Genomic DNA, 15973 nt, shown 5'->3' with positions numbered 1-15973 from the left:
AAGAGATAAAGAACACATTCAAATCAATAAGAAAAGACCAATAGGGCCAGGAACAATGCCTCACACCTGTGACCCCAGCACTTTGGGAGGCCGAAGTGGGAGGATTGCTTGAGCCCAGGAGTTTGAGGTTACACTGAACTATGATTGCACCCATTGCACTCTAGCCTGGGTGACAAAGAGAGACTCTGTCCCAAAACACACAAAAAGACAAGACTAATAATGTATAAACAATGATTCATCATTTTAAACCTATGAGGTTGGCAAACATTAAGAAATTTATAAAACCGATGTCAGAGGATCCATCAAAGAAACGCTTATATACTGCTAGTGGTATAAATCAGTAGTCATCTCTGGAAAACAACATTATTTTGTAAAATTGAGCATACTCCGCAATGCACTCCCACAAATGTAACCTTATACCTTTCCTCCAGAAGACATGACAAGACCTGGAAAAAAACCCCAAATGTCCATCTGTAGGAGAATGGATACATTGTGGTCTATTCCCATAGTAGATTATGTAAATCAGTGAAAATGAATCAACTATGGCCATAAACAACATGGATAAACAAAAGCAAATCCAAATAAAAAAGCAAGTCCTAGAATATCATATCATTTTTAAAAAGCTCAAAATATGACATATATATGACAAAACTGTTTTTTAAAAAAGCAGAGAAAGTAAAAATCTTTGTCACTGGTTACAGGGAATGGGGATGACAGAAGGTTGAGATAAGAAGGGAGCATCTAAGTGGATGACAATCAGTGATAATGGTAGATTGGTTAGAGGGAGGTAGTATCATGAATACTCCTAGATATTAATATGTTTTATATCTTAACTTCGTAACTTAAGCTAGTGTGTGTTTACATACATACATACATATATTTTCCATTCCATGGTATACATAAAATACCATATTTAAAAAGAAAAAATGGGCTGGGCGCAGTGGCTCATGCCTGTAATCCCAGCACTTTGGGAGGCCAAGGCGGGTGGATCACCTCAGGTCAGGAGTTCGAGACCAGCCTGACCTACATGGAGAAACCCCGTCTCTACTAAAAATACAAGATTAGCCTAGCGTGGTGGCATGCACCTGTAATACCAGCTACTTGGGAGGATGAGGCAGGAGAATCATTTGAACCCGGGAGGCAGAGGTTGCAGTGAGCTGAGATCGTGCCATTGCACTCCAGCCTGGGAAAGAAGAGCGAAACTCTGTCTCAAAAAAAAAAAAAAAAAAAAGGAAAAAAAATGAGAGAAAAGATTACTAAAGTATGTTAGTTAATATTCACCGCAATAAGAAAATCCCCAGTCTAATACTTACTGGTCAAGAGTCTTATAATAAATATCCAGATCCTTGTTCACAAGTTCTGTTGTCCTCATAACAATCATCATTTCTCTATACTTTTCCTCAGCATCCCGAAATTGTGGTTCTCGAAGTTCTTTCTTAAAATGAATAATTTCTTCTTCATAACCTTTCTGTCGCCCTAATGCCAAATTATGATTTCTTTTTATATTGTCTATGTTCTCTTCCAACTTCTGATGTTCACTGTAAAAAATAAAAATGACAAATGAGGACCATTTTTTAGCTTTTAACAACCTAAAGTGGAAAAGTCATAGATTTCTTTAGATAGGTTAAGTATCATTCTCCTTAGCAATCAGTATATTATAACAGAGTCTCTCCTTGCTTATTATTTAGGGCTTTGGTTCTAAAGAAAACCCCTCTTTTCCTTCCATGTCTCTGCCCCACATAGGTTGCTAAACAGCTAATTTTGTGTGTTAGAGAACCCTCATAGCATGTGATCACTGATAAAAGTTCCTGGCCTTTAGACGCTAAGTAAAGCACTCTGGTGATTAATATTACAAATTCACAAACTTCTGATTGTGAACTGAGAATGCACAATTATCAACATTAAGAAGTTATGGATAACAGGCTTCATCATCATTTTGTTCATGTCAAAGGCACAATACGAATTAAATCATATATTAATTTTCTGCAGTAATACTTATTAAAAATTTAGATTCCTCCATGAAAACAAAATTTCTCTTGCACAAGTGTAAAAACCATAATAATGACCAAAAGAAGTAAAATATTCAAACTTTTCTGATAATTTGGCAGACTATACAAATTTCAGTGTATGCTTTAAAAATCTTCGTTTATTTATTATCACTTATTAAGCATCCTCTTATGTGTCAGGCACTACTCTCAAGCTTATGGGCATCCTTACAGAGTCGACTGGATTACATGTTTTGTTGGCATTTCTGTTATGTCCTGGTTGAAGAAAGGTTTGAAAAATAGTTGTACTTAGTAATGTGAATGAATGTAAAAAGTACTGTTATGTACCAATTACAGAAGAAATTTTTTAAATATCTGGTTTTGGTCTTTAGTAGCCACGAATATATTATTTCAAAATTTCTTCTAGCAGCATTACTTTTCCAACTTGCCATGGAGAGTATAGTGTAAAAGAACTGAGGCTTGGAAACTAGGATATTAAGGTCACATTCTTGGCTTTCATCATAATTTCCTCTGTGATTTTTCTGGGTCTAAGTGTGCATAATGCATAAAAAAATGAAGACTCTGAAGATGATGAGCTCTTCTAGTTAAAAATCTGATTTCCCTGATATAGGAAAGAGATTTTAAATAGCTAAGAGTACTTAACCATAACACAGGATTAACCATTTGTTAGGCTTTATAAATTAAGTTAAAATTCACTTTACTATATCCTTTAGAAAAGCCTGGGCATTTTTTCATTCAGATTTCTGTATAAATTCAAGAAGACATGAAAACTCTACAAGGAAGGGTTTAATAAATGAGAGGCCTGGATTTAACCAGCTGAGGTGGTTGACAATCTAAGTATTTGCCTAGTACAACCTTTTATATCAGTCTAGTGCCTTAGCATCAACAAGGTTTTTACAGAATTCCTAAGGCAACTCTAAGGCAGTCAAGGCAGGAATAAAATCTTTTCTGCTGTACCAGGAAGGTAGCAACTACAATAAGTAACAATAAGACCAGATAAAGGAAGAATGAGGCTCATCTTTCAAAAGAAATGCTCTGGTGGACACATAATTACAAATGAGAAAATCTAGAATGAATCTCTGTGGATAAATCACTCTGGCAACAACTCCATTGATAATATTATAGACTGTACAAGCTCTGACCCAGACAAGGTCCACAGCTCCATATTCTTTATGCTTAGTACCACTATTCTGTGCAGCAGGCTAGCAGATGTATGGGGACTAAGCATGTTCAATACTGAATAACTAAGGCCCATCACTACAGTGTGATTACCAATTCTATATCACTTCTTCAGTAATAAAGTTCTTAGGGCCATGAAATATAATTGTATCAAAACACTGTTCACCTTCTAGTAACTCTCAAAGGATACCAGGCTGAGGCTAAAATTCTTTTAAAACAGGTATTTAATATTCTTCACATTTCAGTAATAAAGACGTTTATTTAAACCGAAGATTATTTTAAAAGCATACTTTTTCATTTGCAAAACCTGCATTTGACCCATTTCCTTCAAATGTTGTTTTCTTTCTTCTTCAACTTCTTTTAGTTCCTCCTTTCTTTTTCTTAAAGTAAGGTTATCTTGTAGCCACCTTTCTTGTATCTAAAGGTAAACATTAAATTAGTTAACAAAAATAACCAAGTTACTAACATGAAATCCGTAACAGGCAACTGGTGACAGCAAGTGCCATTTCTGTCTTACTTAGAATCATGTGAAATTCAACAGAGGGAGAATAAGCCAGTGTGAAGGAATCTACAGGTCTGGGGCAATCTGGATGGCCCATCCCCATCCACAGTCACAAGTGTAATACCTCCTGTAGCGCAGCTTTTACTGCTCTTTCACAACCATAATCTAAAAACCAGGTCTACTGTTTGACGGGGAGTCTCATAAAGATTTGAGCATATATCTGTGTACTTAATTTACTTATAAAGTATTAAAATATTTAGTAAAAATGCTATGAAATGTTGTTCACTTAAAAACATACAAAACAGACATTTTAAATGGTGAAATGAAAAATATAACTAGATATTTTAATACCTACATCCCCAGTGGATCATTTTGCATAGGAACCCCATGATAAAGCCTACTGACCTAAAAGATTATAAGAGATCAATACTACTACTGAAGTCTTCCCCAACTTTTTCTTCCTAGTTCTGTCTTCCAACATGTACCAAGACCATTAGAACCTGTTAGGTATATGTTACCTACAACTTCTACCTTTAGGTTGACAAATAATAATCACTCAAGGCAGTAAGAAGTGCCACAATAGTAGCATATATCTATGAACTTGGTACTTTCTTAGCCACTGAAATGAAATTTCAAAAAATTGGCTGTTCTTGTTGAGTAGTTTTGTCCTTCAAAAGAGACTCAATAACACTTAGCAGCAGCAGCAACAACAAAATTATTTCAGTGGTTTTCCTGGTGATTAAAATGAACTATGTTGTCAAGAGACAATCATTAGAAAACAGTTTGTAAGTTGATTCTTTGGAATTTAGAGAAAAAACAATTTCCTGCAGAAAGAAGGGTGATTTGGCCCACAAATCATGTGTGTAGAAAACTTATCCCGAGTTTGGAGTAAGGATTTCTCAAAGAGGGAGCTGGGACCCTCCTGCAATAGCCCTTGCAGCTAAGCTAAACTCAGTGACATGGGAAGTGAGAGAGATGGAAAGACCTGTGGCAATATCTTGCACCAACAGTAAAGGCCAGGGACTGGTAGATGAGAGAGGGAAATCAAGGATTTCTCTCACATGCTTAATGTTCATATCCAATCCTGCCCATCTATGTGTGACTATTTTTAGAGTTTTTTTTCTTTTTTAACAGTCAGAAAGTAAGGCTACTTTCATTTTTCCTGGAAATAATATAAACATACAATTTATCCACAGGGTCCACATCTACGGATTCAACTAATCATGGATCAAACATATTGGGGGAAAAAAAAATAAAAAGTAATAGTACAATAAAAAAATACAAATTTAAAATAATACAATATAAAAACTACATATCATTTACATATTAATATCAAAAGCAATCTAGAGATTAAAGTATATCAGAGGATATGGATAGGCTATATGCAAACACTTGATATGCCATTTTATATAAGGGACTTGAGCATCCTAGATTTTGGTATCTGTTGTATCGGGGGGTCCTGGAACCAATCCCTCCCAGAGATACTGAGACAACTGAATACGTATCTACTAAAGGCATTATTATAGGCAGTTAAAGGTGACTAAAATGACATGGTTATAAATGTCCTTTGTTGCTAAAGCAATCTAATGTACCACTGTAGCTGCTGTGACTTACCAAGGTTCTACTATGGGGTACTATGCTTGTTGTTCCTTAATAGGAACAAGGGAATGTGCTACTGCTTACTTTCATCTAATACCCCAGAACATTTGAATTTGTTTTCACGATTGCATGAAAGGACTCTTTAAAGTGCTATCACATTTTTAGATGAGATTGATTTTTGACACAAAATATTGTTGCTGGTCTGTCTACCTGCATTGTTACCAGAAAGCTAGGCATTTCTTTCTTTTAGGTCAGCTTCCATTATTCTTCTAGTTTGAAAGACAGCATATACCACATCAAGAGTGTAATGCTTTGAAGTCAGATACATCTAGGCTTAAATCACAGTGTTATTACTTTTAAACTGGATAACTTTGGGCAAATTAGTTTAAACTCTCTGAACCTCAGTTTGCTTATAACATGGTCAATAATAATACTATCTATCATAAAGAACTATTGTGTGGCCGGGCGCGGTGGCTCATACCTGTAATCCCAGCACTTTGGGAGGCCAAGGCAGATGGATTACTTGAGGTCAGGAGTTCGAGATCATCCTGGCCAACATAATGAAACCCTACCTCTACTAAAAATACAAAAATTAGCTAGGCCTGGTGGTGCTCGCCTGTAGCCCCAGGCAGGTTGAGGTAGGAGAATCACTTGAACCCGGGAGGTGAAGGTTGCAGTGAGCCGAGATTGTGCCACTGCACTCCAGCCTGGGTGAGAGAGCAAGACTCCATCTAATTAAAAAAAAAAAAAAAAAAAAAAAAGAACTATTGTGAAGATTAAAGGAATGAGTGTATGTAATCAGTATAGTGCCTGACTCAATAATTGCTAATAAAATGCCTTTTGGGTCAAATTTGTCCTTTGTACTGTAAGCAGTGAGAATTCTAATTATCGTCTACAAAATATAAAGTATTAGAGAAAGGAAGGGAAAAAAAAATCAGATGCAGTTATAGTATACCACAAATGTTTTTCCATTCTACTAGAAATTTGATAGTGTAGGGTCCAGTTCTACCTGTTACTACTTTTTGTGACCTTGGACAAGTCAGGTCACCTACAGTTCTCTTCATATATTCCTTCATCTGAAAACTGAGAAAGGCAGTTAAGTTTCCAAATTATTCTATTCTGTGGACTAAATTTAGCAGGGCTTAAATCAGTATGTAAATAAGTGACTGTTAGGCTCCTCGGCTCTTAAATATTAACCCCAATCATCCAACTCAGAAGATAGTTAATGCATGCAGCTGGTCACCTATGGAAACATAAAAATTAGCTGCATTCTAGACACCTGTGAGAGAGTGGCATGCTGAACAGATTGCAGTCCAATGTCCACCAAAAGTCTGGCTGGGAATAACACCACTTCTAGAAGACTGCCTGAAAGCTATGCAGTCCATCCAGTCCTGGCTCAGTTATTGACAGCTAAAGGGATATATTAGAACCTCTAAGGAATTTCAACAAAACACACATATCTCTGCCCAAACCCCCAAGATTCTGATTTACTGGTGTGGATTGGAGACATAGACATATTTTTTTTTTTTGAGACAGGGTCTTGCTCTGTTGCCCAGGCTGGAGCACAGTGGCGTGGTAAGGGCTCACTGCAGCCTTGAACTCCCCAGCTCAAGCAATCCTCCCACCTCAGCCTCCTGAGTAGCTGGGACTACAGGTGTGCACCATCACACCTGGCTAATTTTTTTGTAGAGATGGGGTTTCGCCATATTGCCCAGGATAGTCTAGAACTCCCAGGCTCAAGCAATCTGCCTGCCTCGGCCTCCCAAAGTGCTAGGATTACAGGCATGAGCCACTGTGCCCGGCCAACACATGTATTTTTAATAACCTAAGTAATTTTTTAAAAACTGAGATGTAATTAATATTCCACAAAATTCACTGTTTAAACGTGTACAATTTAGCAGTTTTAGTTTATTTACAAGGTTATACAACCATTACCACTATCCAATTCCAGAGCATTTGATCATCCCAAAAGGAAATCTCATATTCAATAGCAGTCACTCTATTCCTTCCTCACCTCTAGCCCCCTGGAAACATTAATCTGCTGTCACTGGATTTACCTAACCTGTACATTTATTATAAGTGGAATCGTACATTATGTGACCTTTTGTGACTGGCTTCTTTTGCTTAGCATGTTTTAAGGGTTCATTCATGTGGTAGCATGTATCCTTTTTATGGCTGAATAATATTCCATCGTATGGGTATACCACATTTTGTTTATCTGCTCATCAGTTGATGGCCATTTGGGTGTGTCCGTATTTTGACTATTACAAATAATGCTGCTATGAGCATTCTTGTACAAGTTGTTGTGGGAACATATGTGTTCAATTTTCTTAGTTCTATACCTAGAAGTGGAAAAACTCAGACGATTTACAGGTGCCCCTAGCTAAGAACCTTTGCTTTCTAAACATTAACATTTACTTCAGGCTTCAATCATACCACCCTCTACAGAACCTCATATCAAGGAATAATGATGCTGAGATACACTGTATTTTTTTTTAAAGCCCTGTGAAGTCTGCTGAAGACTATACATGTCTTCCTTTCTATGAATAGAGACATTTTCCTGTAGTCAGTATAGGAAACTGGTTTTCTTTTAGCATTGGCACAATGTGAATCTTGACTAATTGGGACTTCCTTTTTTTTTTTTTTTTTTTTTTAAGACGGAGTCTGGCTCTGTCACCCAGGCTGCAGTGCAGTGGTGTGATCTCGGCTCACTGCAAGCTCCACCTCCCAGGTTCAAGCCATTCTCCTGCCTCACCCTCCTGAGTAGCTGGGACTACAGGCACCCACCACCACACCTGGCTAATTTTTTGTATTTTTTAGTAGAGACGGGGTTTCGGCGTGTTAGCCAGGATGGTCTCGATCTCCTGACCTTGTGATCTGCCCACCTTGGCCTCCCAAAGTGCTGGGATTACAGGCATGAGCCACCACGCCTGGCTGTTTTTTTGTTTTTTTTTGTTTTTTGTTTTTTTTTGAGACGGAGTTTCACTCTTGTCACCCAGGCTGAAGTGCAATGGCGTGATCTCGGCTCACTGCAATCTCTGCCTCTGAGGTTCAAGCGATTCTCCTGCCTCAGCCTCCTGAGTAGCTGGGATTACAGGCACGTGTCATCACACCTGGCTAATTTTTCTATTTTCAGTAGAGATGGGGTTTTACCATGTTGGCCAGGCTAGTCTTGAACTCCTGACCTCAGGTGATTCGTCTGCCTTGGCCTCCCAAAGCACTGGGATTACAGGCATGAGCCACTGCGCCTGGCCTCCTCTCTTTATTTGACTGCTAGAATCTTTAGCAAGCACATCAGACTTCATGCATACTTTTTATACACTTCTCTCTTAGTTTCATTACTTTCTTGCCCTTATTTCTACACTGCCTTGTTTTCCCATTAATTTGAAATACATTTATCTTTGCTCTATTGTATATAACTAAGTAAATAATTTCTGGAACAAGGAAGGTTACAAAGTAAACTAATACCATCAGATCCACTAAGTTTAGACCATCACCTTAAAAGGGGTCATAGATCATTAATCTTAACAATTTCGTATATATATACAGAGAGCTGCTGCGAATTTACAGATTGTGATTTTTATATAGGCAACTACATAAAAGCTAGTGATAATTATTCTGTTATATATGCATCATAAATTTATACAGTTATTCAATATGTATTAGGCCAGGCAGAGATTTGATCTCCCTTTGACTGATATTTCATATATTTGAAATTCTTGGTGGTACAGAAAGAGACCCAGCAGAAAACTAATGTAACTAATCTTCCAAATGATTTTTAGCAACCATTTATAATCGAATGGTTAAGGCATTCAAATAGTAAATTTTGTTTAAAACAGTAAGAACAGAGAAATGGTATAGTTTTTAAAGGCATTAACTACCATGCTTGCATAAAGCATGTGATGATGGATTCTTGATATGATTTTGATTATACTATAGAAATTAATTACTTTAATAGAGAAAATAAATGATATAGGAATCAACTGGAAAATGACTTAATATATAAATATTTTCCTTACAGATAACTTTCAAGATTATTAAACCTTAATCTGTCTTTTGTGAATTTATGCTACATAAAGATATGTTAGAATAAGAAAAGATACAAATATATGTTAAAGATGTTCAGTGTCACACAGTTTGTGACAAGGAAATGAAATCAATCTGAGTAAGTGCTGGTATATATACAAAATGGACTATTTTATAATCATTAAAAAGAATGTGATATATCTGAGTTGACAGGTAAAATCAAATTATGTTAAGTGAAAAAAGGTACAGAATAACATGATACGACCCCATCCATAAAAGTAAATTTAAATATATATATACACACACACGCACACACACACACCCCTAAATTTATCTACCTATCTGCTGGTATATGAATAAAAAACTTCTTTAAGAACAAATAAGTATAACAGTTAATGACATGTAGAAGTGAGATTGAGAATTAGGAGAAGGGGAGGAACACTTTCAGTTTTATGCCTTTATGTTCGAACTTTTACCACGAGTCTTTTACTGAAAATAAAAATAAAAAATAAATGAAGTAAGAATGTTATTGGAATTATTTTTCTTTACTTTTTGCATTTCTTTTTAGAGACAGAGTCTCGCTCTGTCGCCCAGGCTAGAGTGCAGTGGTGCAATTGCAGCTCACTGCAACCTCTGCCTCCCAGGTTCAGGTGATTCTCATGCCTTAGCTTCCTGAGTAGCTGGGACTACAGGTGCGTGCCGCCATGGCCAGCTAGTTTTTGTATTTTTAGTACAGTCAGGGTTTCACTGTGTTGGCCAGGCTGGTCTTCAACTCCTGGCCTCAAGTGATCCACCCACCTCGGCCTTCCAAAGTGCAGGGATTACAGGTGTGAGCCACCACGCTTGGCCTCTTTCCTTTTTGCATTTCTATTCAATGGATCTTCTATTGAAAATAAAACTATAGAAAAGAATGTCATAGGTGTAAGTGATACCATAAGCAAAACAGACCTACCTTCTGTGTGTCAATATCTTGTCTCATGATTCTCATATCTTCATTTATCTTTTCTTTGTGTTTCTCGCATTCACTTAGTTGAGCTATTACTTTATTAAGTTCAGTTTCTTTTTGCTACAAAAAAGAAAATTCTTTAAGCACATGAAATAAAAATACAATCAAATAAATAATTTTAAGTTTTAAATTACCTTCTTATAGTCATCTTTCCCATCTTGAATATAATTCTCAATGTCTTTCATATAGCCATGAATATTTTTAACCTTCTCTTTAGTATCATTCAGCTGTAGAAAAATATTCATTAAATTTACACTGGTTGTACTTAAGGGCACATAACAGGAGAGCACAGTAAAACACTGGCTGGGAAGTTATGAACCTTGGGTTCCAATTTCCACCACTACTGAATTTTATGATCGCAGACAAGTCCCTTTCTCACCTATAGGAATTGATTAATTAGTCTCAATTCTTAACTTCTATTTTAGATCAAGCAGCAAAATAATTTACATCAAATCCTTGTTCTAACGAGAATTTCTAATGTCAAAATTATACCATGAATCTGAAAATACTATTTATCTTATGCTATTTAATTTCATGTGAAATAAGTGTCTGACATGGTGCTATGAACATAAGTTTAATACAGATATTTGATAAGTAAATATATAAATGAAATCTTACTTTATCCTGTGCTATTTTGTTGCTTGTATTTTTTTTGTTGATTAATTCTTCTTTTTCTTGCTGGAACTTTTCCAATGTTGTTTCCAAAGGGCTTACCTGCTCTTCAGCATCCTAAAAATATAACAAAGATAAAGTATTATATAATATTCCATTATCTTACTTTAGGTGTCAGACCTCACAGTCTTAATAAAAGCACTTTCTATGTGCCAGGCTCTAAAAGTCAACTCATTTGCTCCTTTCAATGACCCTATGAGGACAGTAACATCATTTTCAGTCCTATATTTCAAATGAGCAAACAGACACAGAGAATGATTTGTCCAGGGTCACAACAGCCAATAAATGAAGCAGCCAAGATTTTAACCCAGTCCAGCTCCAGAGTTCACGCTCTTAACCACTACGCATGCTATACTGCATCAACCACTAATTTGATTCTTAATCTAGGCCACGTGATCCCAATTATATTAGCGTGTGGCTTCAAGCATGAGTTTTCATGATTTTACAGGTGCCCGTCACTGCTGCATGATCAAAGAATAGGAAAGCTCATTCGGTCCAGACTTTTCTTTTTCAGATGAAAATATGATGGTAAAAACACTTCTGTCCTTAGGCTTAGCCTGCTAAGGCTATGCAGATATTTCATGGTAATAAAAGCATACTGTTAAACTAATGTTGGTGTCTCCACATCTATTTTGGAAGGAACGGGGCTTTCAAGTAATAAACTATTTTACTAAATAGAAGTCCCCATTATTTAGCCTTGTAACACTAAATCTACAACATAGTTATATGATAACCACAGTTCAAAACAAAGGTCCTCAAGCACTTTAAGATTCTGAAGTACTGAGTGAATCTATAGAGGTAGATACAATTATTTAGTAATTACTTCAATATAGGTCTATTTTATCATACTGGGAAGTGGTATGGTGTGTTAGGAAGTCAAATGCCTTCAGTGTCAGAAGATCTATCAGAAAATCAACTCTGCTTCCTATTAGCTGCATAAACTTAGGCACTCATGAGACATTTATAAATCTCAATTTCTTTTTCTATAAAGAGATTTCATCATCTAAATAGGGTTGCTGAGGCACTGAATGGTTCAATGTCAAAGTGCTTTATAAACAGTAAAAAATTATACAGATGCAAGTACTATTTTGTATTATATTCTGAACCTCTGATATTTTGTAATCTAAAATTATTTAAGAAATAAAAATTTATAGTAATTATTCAGTAATATACTTAGTGCTTACTGAATGAGTACGCATAATTATATAAACCTAGGTAAGATTGTTTCTAACTGTTTATAACTGGTTGAGTCTTAGATGTGATTAATCTATATAAGGGATGTCAAATGCATTCCAGTGGCAACTGAGTGCCTGCTCACTGTATTGGTAAGGGTTCTGAAACCACATCTGGAATCAAATGGAAAGAGTGCTATGACTGAGAGTGTCCGCCATAGATAAAGGATCTGCAGATAAGACAAACCTCCTGTACAAGCAGGAATCCTTATACAGAATTAACCAACCACCACCTGACCACCTCCAATAACATTTACTACTTAACCAGGCAGCCAGTTCTTCCTTATTATGGCAAACTCCTTCTTCCAGAAATCTTTACTTACTAGTACAAGTTCTATCACTTAGGAACCACACAAATAATTATTATACCATTTTCATTTGATCCTCATAATAGCTGGTTTTCAAAGGGAATGCTTCCAGTTTTTGCCCATTCAGTATGATATTGGCTGTGGGTTTGTCATAAATAGCTCTTATTATTTTGAAATATGTTCCATCGATACCTAGTTTATTGAAAGCTTTTAGCATGAAGGAGTGTTGAATTTTATCGAAGGCCTTTTCTCCATCTATTGGGATAATCATGTGGTTTTTGTCTTTGGTTCTGTTCATGTGATGGATTACATTTATTGATTTGCATATGTTGAACCAGCCTTGCATCCCAGGAATAAAGCCGACTTGATCGTGGTGGATAAGCTTTTTGACGTGCTGCTGGATTCGGTTTGCCAGTATTTTATTGAGGATTTTTGCATCAATGTTCATCAGGGATATTGGCCTGAAATTTTCTTTTTTTGTTGTGTCTCTGCCAGGTTTTGGTATCAGGATGATGCTGGCCTTATGAGTTAGGGAGGATTCCCTCTTTTTCTATTGTTAGGAATAGTTTCAGAAGGAATGGTACCAGCTCCTCTTTGTACCTCTGGTAGAATTTGGCTGTGAATCTGTCTGGTCCTGGACTTTTTTTGGTTGGCAGGCTATTAATTACTGCCTCAATTTCAGAACTTGTTGTTGGTCCATTTGGGGATTTGACTTCTTCCTGGATTAGACTTGGGAGGGTGTATGTATCCAAGAACTTATCCATTTATTATTTTCTAGTTTATTTGCGTAGAGGTGTTTATAGTATTCTCTGATGGTAGTATTTCTGTGGGATGGGTGGTGATATCCCCTTTATCATTTTTTATTGCATCTATTTGATTCTTCTCTCTTTTCTTCTGTATTAGTCTTGCTAGTGGTCTATTTTGTTGATCTTTTTTAAAAACCAGTTCCTGGATTCATTGATTTTTTTGAAGGGTTTTTCGTGTCTGTATCTCCTTCAGATCCGCTCTAATCTTAGTTATTTCTTGTCTTCTGCTAGCTTTTGAATTTGTTTGCTCGTTTCTCTAGTTCTTTTAATTTTGATGTTAAGGTGTCGAATTTAGATATTTCCTGCTTTCTCTTGTGGGCATTTAGTGCTATAAATTTCCCTCTACACAGTGCTTTAAATGTGTCTCAGAGATTATGGTACATTGTATCTTTGTTCTCATTGGTTTCAAAGAACATCTTTATTTCTGCCTTCATTTCGTTATTTAACCGGTAGTCATTCGGGAGCAGGTTGTTCAGTTTCCTTGTAGTTGTGCAGTTTTGAGTGAGTTTCTTAATCCTGAGTTCTAATTTGATTGCACTGTGATCTGAGAGACTGTTATGATTTCTGTTCTTTTGCATTTGCTGAGTGTTTTACTTCCAATTATGTGGTCAATTTTAGAATAAGTGCGATGAGGTGCTGAGAGTTCTGGCCATTACACTAATAAAGAGCATTTCATATTAAAGAAACATGGGCTGGGTGAGGTGATGTATGCCTGTAATTTTGGGAGGCCAAGGCTGCATTGCTTGAGGCCAAGAGTTTGAGACCAGCCTGAACAACATAGTGAGACCCTGTCTCTACAAAAATTTTAAAAATTAGCCAGGCGTGGTGGTGTGTGCCTGTAGTCCCATCTACTTGAGAGGCTGAGGCAGGAGGATTGCTTGAGCTCAGGTCGAGGCTGCAGTGAGTGAGCTGTGACTGTACCACTGCATTCCAGCTTGGGAGACCGATGAAGACTTTGTCTCCAAAAAAGAAGAATAGGGCAGGGCATGGTGGCTCACGCCTGTAATCCCAGCACTTTGGGAGGCCAAGGTAGGCGGATCACCTTAGTTCAGGAGTTTGAGACCAGCTTGTCCAATGGTGAAAACCCGTCGCTACTAAAAGTATAAAAATTAGCCAGGCATGGTGGTGCACGCCTGTAATCCCAGCTACTCTGGAGGCTGAGGCAGGAGAATCGCTTGAACCCAGGAGATGGAGGTTGCAGTGAGCCAAGATCGTGCTACTGCACTCCAGCCTGGGTGACAGAGCGAGACTGTCTCAAAAAATAAAAATAAAAAAAGAATTAAAATAATTTTACAAAAAACATGTATGGATATTCTTACCTTTATCTCTCTGTACAAAGACTGAACTTCAGTGGATAATTCCACAGTCTGCTCCTCCAGTTGCTGACGACGTTGCAAATTAGTGGATATCTGAAGTTTCTCAGATTTTAGCTCATTTGTTGTACTTTTTAGATGTTGAATCTGTTCCTGCTGGTCCTGTATAAGCTTACGATTCAATTCAATCTTACTAGAAACTACACAAAAACATATTATCACAGTAATTAATGTAAGGGCATAGAAAATACTATTCGTATCATTCTTCCCATTTTTATCGGTCTATGGAATCCACAAATGCTATTTCTGTGGGTCCCACCCACTGCAACAAAAATATAATGAGAACCCTGCTAGCTCTCAAATCAGCTTGATGTCCCCTGCTGGCCACTCACAGGGAAACCTCACAGGGCAGGTATAAATGAGAAAGAATACAGCTCATGGCCAGGCGCGCTGGCTCACACTTGTAATTCCAGCACTTTGGGAGACCGAGGCAGGTGGATCACCTGAGGTCAGGAGTTCGAGATCAGCCTGACAAACACAGTGAAACCCCATCTCTACTAAAAAATACAAAAATTAGCTGGGCGTAGTGATGTGTGCCTGTAACCCCAGCTACTCAGGAGGGTAAGGCAGGAGAATCACTTGAACCCGGGAGGCAGAGGTTGCAGTGAGCCAAGATTGCATCATTGCACTCCAGCCTGGGCAACAAGAGCGAAACTCTATCTTAAAAAAAAAAAAGAAAAAAGAATACAGCTTATTTGATACTCTCCTACTATTCAAAATCTGTTGTGCAAAGTAAGAGAACAAAGAGAAGTGATGCTTTTCAGAAAAAAAGAGTGAATATACTGTGGACTGGAAGGAACTTCGTTGTCCATGTAACAGATATAAAATTGACTGTAAAAGGCATGTGCTCGCAATGTCGAAGTCTCTATGAGTACAGAAGGACACAGACTGTATTACCTGTGTCTAACTTGTGCTGTTTCTCTTGTTTCTCCTGGTTGACTTGTTGGACAGTTCGATCTAAGTCTATTCCTTGTAGCTTAGCTGCTTGTTGTGCAATTTTTCTTTCAACATCTTTAAGTTCCATCTTAAGAATGTAACAAAATTATTTCCTTTAATAAACTTACTGCATTATTCAAAATCTTTAAAAATTAACTGCTCTTATAATTTATTTTTTTAAATTTATTTATTATTATTATTATACTTTAGGTTTTAGGGTACATGTGCGCAATGTGCAGGTTAGTTACATATGTATACATGTGCCATGCTGGTGCGCTGCACCCACTAATTCGTCATCTAGCATTAGGTATATCTCCCAATGCTATCC

The 15973-nt window shown here is 37.0% G+C and overlaps 1 protein-coding gene across 4 annotated transcripts in view; it reads right to left on the bottom strand.

The window, feature by feature from the left end:
* The window catches only part of RAD50 (RAD50 double strand break repair protein), an 89984-nt gene that overhangs the window by 22605 nt on the left and 51406 nt on the right, over window positions 1-15973 (bottom strand). For all 4 annotated transcript variants that reach the window (XM_063665492.1, XM_054487367.2, XM_063665491.1 and 1 more), the window contains 7 exons: window positions 15607-15733; window positions 14656-14849; window positions 10937-11047; window positions 10453-10545; window positions 10265-10378; window positions 3476-3603; window positions 1314-1538 (listed from right to left, as the gene is read on the bottom strand). In XM_063665492.1, the coding sequence (XP_063521562.1) occupies window positions 1314-1538; window positions 3476-3603; window positions 10265-10378; window positions 10453-10545; window positions 10937-11047; window positions 14656-14849; window positions 15607-15733 (992 nt within the window). The remainder of the gene's footprint in view (window positions 1-1313; window positions 1539-3475; window positions 3604-10264; window positions 10379-10452; window positions 10546-10936; window positions 11048-14655; window positions 14850-15606; window positions 15734-15973) is intronic.

Source organism: Pongo pygmaeus, chromosome 4, assembly GCF_028885625.2.
Source record: "Pongo pygmaeus isolate AG05252 chromosome 4, NHGRI_mPonPyg2-v2.0_pri, whole genome shotgun sequence".
Lineage (NCBI taxonomy): Eukaryota > Metazoa > Chordata > Mammalia > Primates > Hominidae > Pongo > Pongo pygmaeus.
This window is presented reverse-complemented; position numbering and strand designations above follow the sequence as displayed.